At 46.5% G+C, this 16,803-nt stretch overlaps 1 protein-coding gene across 1 annotated transcript in view; it reads right to left on the bottom strand.

The window, feature by feature from the left end:
- Window positions 1-16,803, bottom strand: part of gpr158a (G protein-coupled receptor 158a) — a 102,647-nt gene that overhangs the window by 51,995 nt on the left and 33,849 nt on the right. Inside the window, exon 3 of the mRNA XM_041880271.2 lies at window positions 10,607-10,709. Within this exon, the coding sequence (XP_041736205.2) occupies window positions 10,607-10,709 (103 nt within the window). The remainder of the gene's footprint in view (window positions 1-10,606; window positions 10,710-16,803) is intronic.

The following is a 16,803-nucleotide window of genomic DNA, read 5'->3' on the forward strand; positions in this document are numbered from 1 at the left end:
CCCTCAACAGGGAGGGATAGAGGATGTCCCGCCTTGGGACCCAGCACCGTTCCTCCGGACCGTACCCCTCCCACTCCACGAGATATTGAACGCACACCCCCACCCGACGCCTCGAATCCAGGATGGAACGGACCGAGTACGCCGGGGCCCCCTCAATGTCCAGAGGAGGTGGAGGAACGTCCCGTACCTCAGACTCCTGGAGCGGACCAGCTACCACCGGCCTGAGGAGAGACACATGAAACGAGGGGTTAATACGGTAATCAGGGGGGAGTAACAACCTGTATGTCACCTCGTTTATTCTCCTCAGGACTTTAAACGGCCCCACAAACCGCGGGCTCAGCTTCCGGCAGGGCAGGCGGAGAGGCAGATTCCAGGTCGAGAGCCAGACCCAATCCCCCGGTACGAACACTGGGGCCTCCCTGCGGTGACGGTCAGCGTTGGCCTTCTGCGCACTGAAACCAGTCATCCACCGCGGGAGCCTCGGTCTGGCTCTGGTGCCACGGTGCCAGGACCGGTTGGTACCCCAAAACACATTGGAAGGGTGTTAGGTTAGTGGAGGAGTGGCGGAGAGAGTTCTGAGCATATTCTGCCCATGGCAGGAACACCGACCACTCCCCCGGCCGGTCCTGACAGTAGGTCCGCAGGAACCTACCCACATCTTGATTCACCCTTTCCACCTGCCCATTGCTCTCGGGGTGAAAACCAGAGGTCAGGCTGACCGAGACCCCCAGACGTTCCATGAACGCCTTCCAGACTCTAGACGTGAACTGGGGACCTCGGTCGGACACTATATCCTCTGGTACCCCGTAGTGCCGGAAGACGTGAGTAAACAGAGCCTCCGCAGTTTGTAGGGCCGTGGGGAGACCGGGCAGAGGAAGGAGGCGGCAGGACTTTGAAAAGCGGTCCACAACGACCAGGATTGTGGTGTTACCTTGGGAGGGGGGAAGATCAGTGAGAAAATCAATACTCAGGTGAGACCATGGTCGTTGTGGAACTGGTAAAGGTTGTAGCTTACCCGCTGGAAGGCGCCTAGGTGCCTTACTCTGGGCGCACACTGAGCATGAGGAAACATACACCCTCACGTCCTTAGCCACGGTAGGCCATCAGTACTTCTCGGTCAGGCAGCGCATTGTACGACCGATACCTGGATGACCAGAGGAGGGTGACGTGTGTGCCCAGTAGATCAGACGATCACGGATAAGCGCAAGCACGTACTGCAGCCCAGCTGGACACTGCAGTGGAGATGGATCTGTGCGTAATGCCTGCGCTATATCTGCGTCCATACTACTGGTGCCACAATGCATGAGGCCGGGAGTATGGGGGTGTTGTCTCTGGGCCTCTCCTCTGTGTCATACAGCCGAGACAGTGCGTCTGCCTTCACGTTCTTCGTACCCGGAATGTATGAGACTGTGAAATCAAGCTTGGGTGGCGTGCCCGAGCGTTGGGATAAGACAGCTCCTATCCCTACCTCGGACACATCTACCTCCACTACGAACGGTAGTGATGGATCGGGGTGAGCCAGTACCGGGGCTGAGGTGAACAGACCCCGCAATCTACTGAATGCCAAATCAGCCTCAGCAGACCAGCGGAGCCGGGACGGCACACCCTTCAACAAGGAGGTAATGGGAGCTGCGACCTTGCCAAAACCCAGAATAAACCTTCGATAGTAGTTGGCAAAGCCAAGAAAACGCTGCACCTCCTTTACCGGGGTTGGAGTCGGCCAATTACGCACGGCTGCAATGCGGTCTCCCTCCATCTCTACACCTGTGGTGGTAATGCGATATCCGAGGAAGGAGATTGACTGCTGGAAAAACTCACACTTCTCTGCCTTGGCATAAAGATAATTTTCCAGCAGTCGGACCAGTACTTTGTGAACCAGGGACACATGCTCGGTGTGCGTAACGGAATACACCAGGATGTCATCGATGTAGACCACCACACCACGACCAAGCATGTCCCGCAACACCTCGTTCACAAAGGACTGGAAAACAGATGGAGAATTCATCAAACCGTAGGGCATCACCAGGTATTCATAATGCCCCGAGATTTACATTTACATTTACATTTACGTCATTTAGCAGACACTCTTATCCAGAGCGACTTACAAATTGGTGCATTCACCTTATAGCCAGTGGGATAACCACTTTACAATATGTTTTTTTTGTCTTTCTTTGGGGTGGGGTAAGGGGGGGTAGAAGGATTACTTTATACTATCCCAGGTATTCCTTAAAGAGGTGGGGTTTCAAGTGTCACCGGAAGGTGGTGAGTGACTCCGCTGTCCTGGCGTCGTGAGGGAGCTTGTTCCACCATTGGGGTGCCAGAGCAGCGAACAGTTTTGACTGGGCTGAGCGGGAACTGTGCTTCCGCAGAGGTAGGGGGGCCAGCAGACCAGAGGTGGATGAACGCAATGCCCTCGTTTGGGTGTAGGGACTGATCAGAGCCTGAAGGTACAGAGGTGCCGTTCCCCTCACAGCTCCGTAGGCAAGCACCATGGTCTTGTAGCAGATGCGAGCTTCAACTGGAAGCCAGTGGAGTGTGCGGAGGAGCGGGGTGACGTGAGAGAACTTGGGAAGGTTGAACACCTGACGGGCTGCGGCATTCTGGATGAGTTGTAGGGGTTTAATGGCACAGGCAGGGAGCCCAGCCAACAGCGAGTTGCAGTAATCCAGACGGGAGATGACAAGTGCCTGGATTAGGACCTGTGCCGCTTCCTGTGTAAGGCAGGGTCGTACTCTCCGAATGTTGTAGAGCATGAACCTACAGGATCGGGTCACCGCCTTGATGTTATCGGAGAACGACAGGGTGTTGTCCAGCGTCACGCCAAGGCTCTTTGCACTCTGGGAGGAGGACACAACAGAGTTGTCAACCGTGATGGCGAGATCATGGAACGGGCAGTCCTTCCCTGGGAGGAAGAGCAGCTCCGTCTTGCAGAGGTTCAGCTTGAGGTGGTGATCCGTCATCCACACTGATATGTCTGCCAGACATGCAGAGATGCGATTCGCCACCTGGTTATCAGAAGGGGGAAAGGAGAAGATTAGGTGTGTGTCGTCTGCGTAGCAATGATAGGAGAGGCCATGTGAGGATATGACAGAGCCAAGTGACTTGGTGTATAGCGAGAATAGGAGAGGGCCTAGAACTGAGCACTGGGGGACACCAGTGGTTAGAGCACGTGGTGCGGAGACAGATTCTCGCCACGCCACTTGGTAGGAGCGACCGGTCAGGTAGGACGCAATCCAAGAGTGAGCCGCGCCAGAGATGCCCAACTTGGAGAGGGTGGAGAGGAGGATCTGATGGTTCACAGTATCAAAGGCAGCAGACAGGTCTAGAAGGACAAGAGCAGAGGAGAGAGAGTTAGCTTTAGCAGTGCGGAGAGCCTCCGTGACACAGAGAAGAGCAGTCTCAGTTGAATGACCAGTCTTGAAACCTGACTGGTTTGGATCAAGAAGGTCATTCTGAGAGATTGTGCTGAATGCTGTTTTCCACTCATCCCCTTCCCGAATACGCACCAGGTTGTAGGCACTCCTGAGGTCTAATTTGGTGAAAAAACGGGCCCCATGCATTGACTCAATCACTGAAGGAATGAGGGGAAGAGGATAACTAAATCGTACCGTCACATTATTCAGTGGTCGATAATCAATGCACGGGCGTAAACCGCCATCTTTCTTCTTCACAAAGAAGAAATTCGAGGAGGTTGGTGAAGTGGAGGGACGTACAGTCATGGCCAAAATTGTTGGCACCCCTGAAATTTTTCCAGAAAATGAAGTATTTCTCACAGAAAAGTATTGAAATTACACATGTTTTGCTATGCACATGTTTATTTCCTTTGTGTGTATTGGAATAACACAAAAAAAACAGGAAAAAAGCCAATTTGACATAATTTCACACAAAACTCAAAAAATGGGCCGGACAAAATGATTGGCACCCTTAACTTAATATTTAGTTGCACACCCTTTGGAAAAAATAACTGAAATCAGTCGCTTCCTATAACCATCAATAAGCTTCTTACACCTCTCACCCGGAATTTTGGACCACTCTTCTTTTGCAAACTGCTCCAGGTCTCTCATATTGGATGGGTGCCTTTTCCCAACAGCAATTTTAAGATCTCTCCACAGGTGTTCAATGGGATTAAGATCTGGACTCATTGCTGGCCACTTCAGAACTCTCCAGCGCTTTGTTGCCATCCATTTCTGGGTGCTTTTTGAAGTATGTTTGGGGTCATTGTCCTGCTGGAAGACCCATGATCTCGGACGCAAACCCAGCTTTCTGACACTGGGCCCTACATTGCGACCCAAAATCTTTGGTAATCCTCAGATTTCATGATGCCTTGCACACAGTCAAGGCACCCAGTGCCAGAGGCAGCAAAACAACCCCAAAACATCTTTGAACCTCCACCATATTTGACTGTAGGTACTGTGTTCTTTTCTTTGAAGGCTTCATTACATTTTCGGTAAACAGTAGAACGATGTGCTTTACCAAAAAGCTCTATCTTGGTCTCATCTGTCCATAAGACGTTCTCCCAGAAGGAATTTGGCTTACTCATGTACATTTTGGCAAACTGTAGTCTTGCTTTTTTATGTCTCTGTGTCAGCAGTGGGGTCCTCCTGGGTCTCCTGCCATAGCGTTTCATTTCATTCAAATTTCGACGTATAGTTCGGCGCTGACACTGATGCACCCCTGAGCCTGCAGGACAGCTTGAATTTCTTTGGAACTTGTTTGGGGCTGCTTATCCACCATCCGGACTATCCTGCGTTGCAACCTTTCATCAATTTTTCTCTTCCGTCCACGTCCAGGGAGATTAGCTACAGTGCCATGGGTTGCAAACTTCTTGATCATGTTGCGCACTGTGGACAAAGGAACATCTAGATCTCTGGAGATGGACTTGTAACCTTGAGATTGTTGATATTTTTCCACAATTTTGGTTCTCAAGTCCTCAGACAGTTCTCTTTTCCTCTTTCTGTTCTCCATGCTTAGTGTGGCACACACAGAAACACAATGCAAAGACTGAGTCAACTTCTCTCCTTTTTATCTGCTTTCAGGTGTGATTTTTAGATTGCCCACACCTGTTACTTGCCCCAGGTGAGTTTAAAGGAGCATCACATGCTTGGAACAAACTTATTTATCCACAATTTTGAAAGGGTGCCAATAACTTTGTCCGGCCCATTTTTTTAGTTTTGTGTGAAATTATGTCAAATTTGCTTTTTTCCTGTTTTTTTTTGTGTTATTCCAATACACACAAAGGAAATAAACATGTGCATAGCAAAACATGTGTAATTTCAATACTTTTCTGTGAGAAATACTTCATTTTCTGGAAAAATTTCAGGGGTGCCAACAATTTTGGCCATGACTGTATATACCCCTGGCGCAGGGACTCGGTGACGTATATTTCCATAGCCTCCGTTTCAGTCTGCGACAGGGGATACACATGACTCTTGGGAGGTACAGCGTATACCCGAAGGTTTATCGCACAATCCCCCTCCCGATGAGGTGGTAATTTAGTCGCTTGCGTCTTGGAAAACGCGAGCGGCAGATCATGGTATTCGGAGGCAATGCGCACGGTGGGGGTACCGTCTGGACTTTCCACCGTGGTCGCACCAACGGAAACACCTAGACATCTAGCCGGACACTCACGCGACCACCCCGTCAGAACCCTCTGCGGCCATGAGAAATTGGGGTTGTGAAGGGCTAACCACGGGATACCCAAGACTACAGGGTAAGCAGGAGACTCAATAATCATAAAGGTGATATGCTCAACATGTGTCTCCTGCGTAATCATGGTGACTGGTACAGTAACTTCCTTAACCAACCCGGACCCTAATGGTCGACTATCTAGTGCTCTGATGGGGAGTGGAATGGTTAGGGGAACCAATGAAATGCCTTGACGGTGTGCAAATGCCCTGTCCATAAAATTCCCAGCTGCGCCTGAATTGACTAGTGCCTTACACTGGGAACCTACCAAGTGATCTGGAAAGGAGATAGATAAAGTACAATGCGCCGCAAAGGGCTCTGAACACGTTTGGGTGTTCGTTACCTGGGGTGATGCATGAGTACCCTGCCTACCGCCTCCAGACCCAAAATAACGTTGACTGCGACGTAAGGTGGATTGTCCCTTCGTGCCACCAGAATGGCACTATCGCTGTCCTCCTGCGCTTTCTCTACCGGCGGCTCCCCCCAGCTCCATCTGCTCGGGGTCAGAGTCTCCGGAGTGGGAACGGGCAGACCCCTACCAGGACGTCCTCTGGCTGCTAGCAGATTGTCCAGCCGGATGGCCATATCCACCAGTTGGGAGAACGATAGCATGGCATCCCGGCAGGCTAGCTCCCATCGGACGTCCTCCCTTAGGTGGCACCGGAAATGGTCTATCAGGGCCCGCTCGTTCCACCCGGACCCCGCTGCCAGCAACCGGAACTCCAGCGCGTAGTCCTGAGCGGTCCTCGTCCCCTGCAGTAGATTAACCAGTCGTTCGCCCGCCTCTCGACCCTCAGGCGGGTGATCAAAAACGGCCGAAAAGAGGCGAGCAAACTCCCCGTAGTTCTCCAACGTGGTACCTCCCTCGTTCCATACCGCGTTAGCCCACTCCAGGGCTCTCCCACAAAGGCAGGAAACTAGGACGGATACCTTCTCCCGTCCTGGGGCTCCGGCCTGATGCTGGAGAAATACAACTCCAGTTGGAGTAGGAATCCCTTACATCGCGCTGCAGTCCCGTCAAATGCCGGTGGCCGGGATATATGGATCCCTCCAGCGGCTGGGGTGTAGGTGGCTGGATCCGGTTGACCAGCTGGTCTCGATAGATCGGATCCTCTCCTCTCCAGGCGTTCTACCACCTGAAGAACCTGATCCATCGCTTCCCCCAAGCTGGCCAACATCGAGGAATGCTCCTGGACCCTTGCCACAACTCCAGGCATGCAGTCTTCTCCTGCTGACTCCATATCAGATCAGGTGAGTGATTCTGTGACGAGGTGTGAATGAAGGAGTCAGGCGCAGGAGGTAAAATACCGAATTCCAGAGTTTAATTAAACGCCCCAAGTGTCAAACGAAACTGTACAAGGGAAAACATCCACCTTGGCAAATAACACAGTGAAATGTAGCTCAACCGAGCTACACGCTCTCACAACAAAACGATCACTCACAAAGACAAGGGGAACAGAGGGAACACTTATACACATACTAATTAGGGGAATGAGCACTAGGTGTGTGTGATTGACAAGACATGACAAGTGGAGTGATGAGAATGGGATCGGCAGTAGCTAGTACTCCAGTGACGACGAACGCCGAAGCCTGCCCGAACCAGGAGGGGGGGCAGCCTCTGCGGAAGTCGTGACACAATTAAATACCTTGCTGTGATTGTTTTCAATTAAAATTGTCAAAAAGAAACAAAAATAGCTTCTCAGCAAAGAGCAATTTCTCAAGAAATAATTTTGCTAGGACTGTCTGGAAGTGGTCTGAGTGGGAAGGGGAAAACTAAAAACTAGCTGTTATTGGCAGAGAGGTTTGGAACTTTCTTTCTTATTGGTCTAATAATGATGTCACCAGGCAGGCCAAAACTCCATCCCACCAAAACAGGCAGAAATTTCAGGTGGTCTTTCAAACAGCATTTGCACTAAAAGGGCATTATCATAATTTTCACAATTAGTATTATTATTATAGTATTATTAAAGTATTATTCCAACCTCATAGTGTGGAAATATATATAAAACACAGGAAAATCTAGTTTTTGACTGCACTGGGCCTTTAAGTAAACAGTATTTTTATGAAAGTTAAAAAATAATACAATGGATAGGTGCAGTGAAATGTGTGGTTTTACAGGGTCAGCCATAGCAGTACGGTGCCCCTGGAGCTAGGGTTAAGTGCCTTGCTGAAGGGCACATCAACAGATTTTTCACCTTGTTGGCTCAGGTATTCGAACCAGCGACCTTTCGGTTAATGGTCCAACGCTGTAAACGCTAGGCTACCTTCCACCCTATGATAGAGTGAAAGCCTGGAGGATGAAACCTAAGCTCTCTCTGGTGTCCGTACTGCACCTACACATCAAAGCATATGTGTGAACATGAAGAGTCAACACTGTTTCCCTGGTTCAACGATTGGCATATCATAACAGGATTCCGCAGAGAATACTCATGGCTAAAGCACAGAGAAATGTACAAGGCTCACATTATTTCTACATGGACAAATTCAGGGCATGGGAAAGGCTGGTGGGCTCAGATAATTATCTCAAGAGGGGTGTCGATGGAGAGAGCGAGAAACCCTTTAGTGATGCCGGTTTGGCTGCGATATTGGGTAAAACAGGGTTTAAACCACTTCACTATCCAAACTCCAACCGTTTCTCTCATTTACTGGGACTTTGCTCTTAACCAAAGACTATTTTAGAAATCTATGACTCTGCACATCCTTGATCTCCTGAAAAGACCTACTTATCTCCCATTGGTTTGATCGTATGACTCATAGCTGTCTCTCATTTGGCTCATTGCTTCTCCTGTTGACTCAGTTTCTCACGGTCTGAAAGCGAACCTGACTTGTCCCATATAATTGGAAGCAAAAGCTATGGAAATGTAAGGAATCAAGATGGAAAGGTGAACAGTGCCGGTTTCCTCTACAAAGAGTGTTGAGGATGGAGGATGTTCCCTTTGAGATTAAGACAACTGTTGTTATTGGCCCGGTGGTGGGCAAGACTGCTGAAGAACATGTCTGTAAGGCGCTTGCCTCTGTTCGCTCTGATTAAATTATCCCCCCCCCGCCCTCTACACACGCCTATGCACATTCACACACATCCACGCACACATGCACACACACATCCACCCTCTCTGTATGAGAGAGAGCGTAACTTCATGGTGGGAGCTCTTGCTGTGCTGTCATATGCAAAAAGGGACGAGTGTGGGTAGGGATGGAGGGATAGAGGGAGGGATGGAGGGGGGGACTGATGCAGACACAGAGAGACATGCAGAGGTCCGGGTGTGATGAGGAGACTGAGGGAGAGAGCTGGGAGGAGGACACCGGAGTGGGAGTGGGCTTCAAGGCTGACCGACCGAATACCACAGGGGCTTCATGTCTGCAAGGGCCTATTCTAATTAAAACACTATGGAGGGAAAGAGGGAGGGTCACAAAATAAGGATTCCACTGTATATTGTTCCTTAATTATACAACGGGTGGGTCTAATCCTGAATGCTGAAACCACATTCCAGCCGGTGTCTATTCCACAAGTTACCACTGGCTAAATCTATGACGTTAAAATGCCTATTTACTCTGTTCCATCTGACTGCGCAATCCACTGTCTCATCAACCCAGGCAGGCACTTTATAAACTTGATCTCCACTATAAAAAGCATCTAGACATTATCTCACAATTCTTTTAGACTAACATTTAGTTTTCAACAGCGGAGATTTGTATAAAGCTTGCTGTCTGTCTCTCTGACATTTGCAACATTGTTTCAATATTCAAATTCGATCTCCTGTTATCCCATAGTAATGAACGTGTCGGGAGTCGGGACGAGACAGAAAGGCAGGCAGCGTTTCTCAGCCTGTCGAAATCATGAATCAGCTGGCATCATTTTTATGGATATATACAAAGAAATGTCAATTGAAAAAAGGTCAAATGAAACTAAGTGCAGCTAGTTTGCAGTCTTTCCAGCTTCAGTTTGTTGTTGGCTAGCTCCTCTGAACAACAGTGTCCTGACGAGAGAGCACATTTTCTATGCCAGGCGAAATCGCGCCTCATTAGCTCATTGTAATGGATGTGTCCAAATAAATGTCATTAGAAAACAGCTTAAACAAATGCAAATGCTGCTACTTATTCTGGCTGCACTGTTTGACGTGACTGTAAGTTAGCCATAGCTGGCTAGCTAGCAAGCAAGGGATATGAACGTTGCCAGCCAGTATGGCAATGGAACATTTAGAACAAACGACTGGGTTGCGTCCATAGATACAGAACAAAAAGACTGAACGACCGAACCGATTGAACGAACGACCAGCCGGCTTGGGTAGCAACCCTAGATTTGTGTCGGGACTATATCTTGTAGAAGGATGAAATAGTATGAATAAATTCATCAAATAACGTTTTTAATGAAAATATGTCAATCATTATTTGAATATGTTGGTAACCTGTTATATCCTCCAAACACCGGCTTCGAGGGCATTATCACTTAAATAAAGGATTATAAAGGACCACATGGTGCCAACACCAGGCGAGGTTTAGCATAATGTCGTCATAACAATGGTAATGTTGTCGCAACAATGGTAATGTCGTCGTAGCAACGGTAATGCTAATGCTACTAACACTGCTGAACATGTCGCGAGAGAGCGTTCGGAGGGTCAGAGAGCTACATCTGCTAAATTCCTCATCCTGATTAGGAGCCATCCTATGTGACTGGAGGGAACAACAGAAAGAAGAAGAACTTGAATACATTTGCATGGTTAACACATCACTGACTTGCAGCTGCTACAAATGATGATCATATTTTATATCAATCGGGTAAACATCACTTGATTGACAGTGTGTCCGAGTTTTTGAGGACCATGACTTGCCTTCAGTCCTCACCCTGCTCCCATCCCAAGTGATGTCACACATCGCAGAGCATGTTTGTAACACATTGACAAATATCAATAAAGTTACTTACTTTTGAAGCCATTGACCGCCACTCTGTTGGGGTGGTAGAAGCCTGTCTTGCACTGGCATTTGTATTTGTCGAGCACAAACCCATGGCCTCGGATAGGCATGCACTGTGGAAAGGAAAGATGACAATACAGTATTTGGCATCTACTGTAGGTACAGGTGTCAATATATGTTGAATACAATGGACAATATATGTATTTACTGTATATGTCTTCATCTTGAGAAGCAGTTGCTCTCAATGGTAATTCTATTTACATTTAAAAAACATATGACAAAGAATCACACTCAATTCTCTCAGCAATTAACCAATGAAAAACACTTACAACAGTGAGCACAAACCTCCAAAGCCTCGTCTTAATCAATGAACATAATGTGAAAACCAGTGAAATGCTCCATATTAAATTAGGCGAGGCTGTTTCATTTGATTGAGCTGATAGGAAACAGAGAGAGGCCTGTTAGAGAGAGCTCCAGAGGAGTGTCAAGGGGCATCCTTGGCAGACTTTTCTCTGCATTTGCCAAATTACAAGATGTAATTAATATCTAAATTAAGAACAGGCGTATTTGCAAGGATTAAAAGACAACTATTAATTCTATGTCTCGGGGGACCTGATTCCATCTTCCATTCTACTTCTAAAACATCTGGGTCACAATGAGACAAAACTTTCTAATGCAATTTTCTTTTCTTTTAAGAGTACAGTCTGATTTTCAAACTGAAACAATATTTTATTTTCTCAGCCCAGATTATTAATATAACTTAAGTTGAGAATCCCAGGATAACAACAAGGACCCAGACTAAGTATTGTACTCCACCAGACACTTAACATGATGTGAAGTGTTGAAGTGTTGGTGACCTATGGTTCAGGGCCAATGGCAGAGGCACCGTCTACTATAAGAGAAGCAGCGGCTATTATGACTGGACTTCGCATTAACAGGATGCTATTTCTGGCTGTCTCTCAAGGAGCTCTGAGCCGGCCATCTGCATTTACAAATCTGAAAACAGTCAACCAGACCCTTAGACAAATCCTTTGAGACTCTCCTTCCCGACCATCTGCAATCGCATGGTAATTATCAAGTTACCGCTCAATGGATGCTCTTCTCAGACAAATAGCAACTGATGTCACCAAGCCACCTAAATCAGCACTACACAGCTTTGTTAAAGGGCAGTATTCAGCAGAATGGTGGCATATTGGGTGACCATGTGTGGGGTCCTTGATACAAGCCCCGCCCGAGTTATATGGTGTCAGAAGTGGGATGTGCATTCAAATCAAATTTGCCATATAGGGTACGATGAGATTCCCCTTACAAGGCGCCAAATCCTAACTTCAGTGACACCTAATTTGCCATGACAATCTGTGGAAAACTCCTTCCAGCAGATCTTCTTTACAATCGGATGCAAATCTGCTGCAGGGGAAGAGGGTTCCACCCCTCATCCTCAGAGTGTGCCAGAGAATCCTATAACTGGCTCAGGCTGAAATTGCATTAAATACTTTTCTGAAAACAAATGATGCTGCTGAGGTTTTTCACTGATACAGCATATTTCAAATTCCATGGAATAGGATAGTGTAGCACAGTTCCTGCTGAATCTTTGCCATCTCTTTTAGCGTTAGTCCTCTGAATTCCCCACTCAGCAGGCATCTTCTCAGACCTTCAGTAAGGTCAACTGGGACCACCATGCTTCCAAACCCTATGAATCATTAAGAATGTGTGTTGACCTACTGAACTTTGCTCACCCTGCTTCACAAAGCGGCCAGCAGTGAACAACTCCGGGACAACACGTTACTATAGTGTCATACAGCACTCTCTCTCTATTGCCTTTAGAACAGAGAACATATGTTGTGTCAGCATGTTTTATTTTCTGTGAGCTATGGGAGGACTGGCAACCCTTTTTCTGGAGTATCGCAGGCAGGTCAGATTTTTTACGTGTCATGTTCAGTGGCGTGTATTTATGGAGGCCAAGGGAAGCCAGGCTCCCCCCCCCCAAAATTAAATAAAATAAAATAATGTATATTTTGTCTCTCTGTGTTTCATACTTTCCTTCAATTCGCAAGAGGCTGAATGTATCTCACAGGAGAAAGCATCAGAACGAGCGAAACAGCGCCCCTCGGTCTCTCTACGTGTAGGCCATCTATCCAGTTGTGGAAAAAGTACCCAATTGTCATACTTGAGTAAAAGTAAAGATACCTTAATAGAAAATGACTCAAGTAAAAGTGAAAGTCACACAGTAAAATACTAGAAAAAGTACCCAATTGTCATACTTGAGTAAAAGTAAAGATACCTTAATAGAAAATGACTCAAGTAAAAGTGAAAGTCACCCAGTAAAATACTACATGAGTAAAAGTCTAAAAGTATTTGGTTTTAAATATACTTAAGTATCAAAAGTAAATGTAATTGCTCCAATATACTTAAGTATCAAAAGTAAAAGTAAAAGTATAAATCATTTCAAATTCTTTATATTAAGCAAACCAGACGGCACCATTTTCTTGTTATTTTAATGTACGGATAGCCAGTGGCATACTTTATAAACTAAGCATGTGTGTTTAGTGAGTCCGCCAGATCAGAGGTAGTAGGATGACCAGGGATGTTCTCTGGAAGTGTGGTGCCAGGAAAGTAACCTCTCACTCAACATCAACAAAACAAAGGAGATGATTGTGGACTTCAGGAAACACCCTCAGAGGGTGCACCCCCCTATCCACATCGACAGGACCGCAGTGGAGAAGGTGGAAAGCTTCAAGTTCCTTGGCATACACATCACCGACAAACTGAAATGGTGCACACGCATACAGTGTGGTGAAGAAGGCGCAACAGAGCCTCTTCAACCTCAGGAGGCTGAACAAATTCGGCTTAGCACCTAAAACCCTCACAAACTTTTACAGATGCACAATTGAGAGCATCCTGTCGGGCTGTATAACCGCCTGGTGAGGCAAATGCACCGCCCACAACCGCAGGGCTCTCCAGTGGGTGGTGCAGTCTGCCGAACGCATTACCGGGGGCAAACTACCCGCCCTCCAAGACACATACAGCACCCGATGTCACAGGAAGGCCAAAAAGATCATCAAGGACATCAACCACCCGAGCCACTGCCTGTTCACCCCGCTATCATCCAGAAGACGAGGTCAGTACAGGTGCATCAAAGCTGGGACCGAGAGAATGAAAAACAGCTTCTATCTCAAGGCCATTAAATAGCCATCACTAGCACATTAAATGCTGCTACTGCCTATTGAAATCACTGGCCACTTTAAGAAATGGAACACTAGTCACTTTAATAATGTTTACATATCTTGCACTACTCATCTCATATGTACAGTTGAAGTTGGAAGTTTATATACACTTAGGTTGGAGTCATTAAAACTCGTTTTTCAACCACTCAACACATTTCTTGTTAACAAACTAAAGTTTTGCATGACACAAGTACATTTTCCAACAATTGTTTACAGACAGATAATTTCACTTATAATTCACTGTATCACAATTCCAGTGGGTCAGAAGTTTACATACACTAAGTTAACTGTGCCTTTAAACAGTTTGGAAAATTCCAGAAAATGATGTCATGGCTTTAGAAGCTTCTGATAGGCTAATTTACATCATTTGAGTCAATTGGAGGTGTACCTGTGGATGTATTTCAAGGCCTACCTTCAAACTCAGTGCCTCTTTGCTTGACATCATGGGAAAATCAAAAGAAATCAGCCAAGACGCAGAAAAAAATGTCTGGTTCATCGTTCGGAGCAATTTCCAAACGCCTGAAGGTACCACGTTCATTTGTACAATCAATAGTACGTAAGTATAAACACCATGGGACCACGCAGCCGTCATACCGCTCAGGAAGGAGACGCGTTCTGTCTTCTAGAGATGAACGTACCTTTGTGCGAAAAGTGAAAATCAATCCCAGAACAACAGCAAAGGACCTTGTGAAGATGCTGGAGGAAACAGGTACAAAAGTATCTGTATCCACAGTAAAACAAGTCCTATATCGACATAACCTGAAAGGCTGCTCAGCAAGGAAGAAGCCACTGCTCCAAAACCGCCATAAAAAAGCCAGACTACGGTTTGCAACTGCACATGGGGACAAAGATCGTACTTTTTGGGGAAATGTCCTCTGGTCTGATGAAACAAAGGTAGTACTGTTTGGCCATAATGACCATTGTTATGTTTGGAGGAAAAAGGGGGTCGCTTGCAAGCTGAAGAACACCATCCCAACCATGAAGCACGGGGGTGGCAGCATCATTATGTGGGGGTGCTTTGCTGCAGGAGGGACTGGTGCACTTCACAAAATAGATGGCATCATGAGGAAGGAAAATTTATGTGGAAGTTAAAGCTTGGTCGCAAATGGGTCTTCCAAATGGACAATGACCCCAAGCATACTTCCAAAGTTGTGGCAAAATAGCTTAAGGACAACAAAGTCAAGGTATTGTAGTGGCCATCACAAAGCTCTGACCTCAATCCAATAGAACATTTTGTGGGCAGACCTGAAAAAGCGTGTGCGAGCAGGGAGGCCTACAAACCTGACTCAGTTACACCAGCTCTGTCAGGAGGAATGGGCCAAAATTCACCCAACTTATTGTGGGAAGCTTGTGGAAGGCTACCCGACACATTTCACCCAAGATAAACAATTTAAAGGCAATGCTACCAAATACTAATTGAGTGTATGTAAACTTCTGACCCACTGGGAATGTGATTAAATAAATAAAAGCTGAAATAAATAATTCTCTCTACTATTATTCTGACATTTCACATTCTTAAAATAAAGTGGTGATCCTAACTGACCTAAGACAGGGAATCTTTACTAGGATTAAATGTCAGAAATTGTGAAAAACTGAGTTTAAACGTATTTGACTAAGGTGTATGTAAACTTCCGACTTCAACTGTAGGTGAGATTTTTCCTGAAATCACTGAAATTGATCAATTAGCTCAGTTGATGAAGTGAAATGCCTTGTTGCAGATATTTTCCTACCAATTGAGACTATAACTTTGTGCAACTTGGTTTGAAATGCAAGTCATTCCCAATTCTCCATCTGACAGAACAAACAGCTGTTGAAATCTACTCTGTGTGTGGGGAAGGAAGGGAAGGTGGGGCGCGGTGGACCTGTCTGCCACTTTCAATACAGTCTCTTTGCATTAGCTTGGGAAATGAGAAGTGTTTGTGTGTGTGTGTGTGTGTTTGTTTGTGTGTTTGTGTGTGTGTGTGTGTGTGTATAAAAGTGTGAGGGGCCGGGAATAGTCCCAGCACTCCCCCACCACTCTGACTAGGTGATTGATGCGGGCTGTGCCCGGAGTGTGTTGAGTGGTGAAGGAGGCCAGACAGAGCAGTCTGCCTCCCAGCTACCTGCCATCCGTCACATGTGATCTCAGCAACATCGGCCCAAGCCAGGAGTGGTATCACTTCCAATGGGCCGTAAAATGGGCCGTTTGGACAAGATACATAAACCTTTCCACACAGGGATAAGGAGCTTTAGAAGTGACAGAGAGGAGGATGCTAGGTATTATATGGCATAGTTTATGGATGTATACCTGATATGTATTCTATCATACATTCTGTCATACATTATCATTATAATGATATCTGTTTTTGACCATCTGTTTCCACCTTGCACTTGCGGATGTACAGAGATACCTATATAATGTATTTCAACTATTAATCATAAAAGAAAAGGTATGATGCAGTGGTTGCCGTAGGTCTCCCTACGAGCACAACTGCTCTTTGTTTACACCACAGCTGTGGCAGCTGTCAATCACCCACTCTCTGGCACGCTAATTGCCATGGTGACGTGTGTGACCGGGAGCGGGAGCCTTTTTATTGGAGAGCGTCATGTTGTCACGCCAGAGGGGGCCATCGGTACCGAGAGCTTATGACAGGGTACCTATAGGAGTCAGTAATAAACGGTGGACACACTGGCTCCAGCACAAACACATTATACAATAAGTATTGCCTGCAGGAAAACTTACACATTTGGTTCACAGTATATGGCTCCACAAATATACTGTAGAGCTGGGACGATAAACAGAAAATTATTGACACCGGCCACTTATCGAGGGCATTTTACTAATATTGATAATCACAGTAAATAGCCTATACTAGAGAAATATAAAGTTTGAAATTAAATAAGTCTGCTAATATGGGCACAAACACACACACAAAAACACACACACTTTCACATGACATATAAGAGGGTCTCCTCATTCACGTCTCTCTGACATTGAATGGGG

Source organism: Coregonus clupeaformis, chromosome 7, assembly GCF_020615455.1.
Source record: "Coregonus clupeaformis isolate EN_2021a chromosome 7, ASM2061545v1, whole genome shotgun sequence".
NCBI lineage: Eukaryota > Metazoa > Chordata > Actinopteri > Salmoniformes > Salmonidae > Coregonus > Coregonus clupeaformis.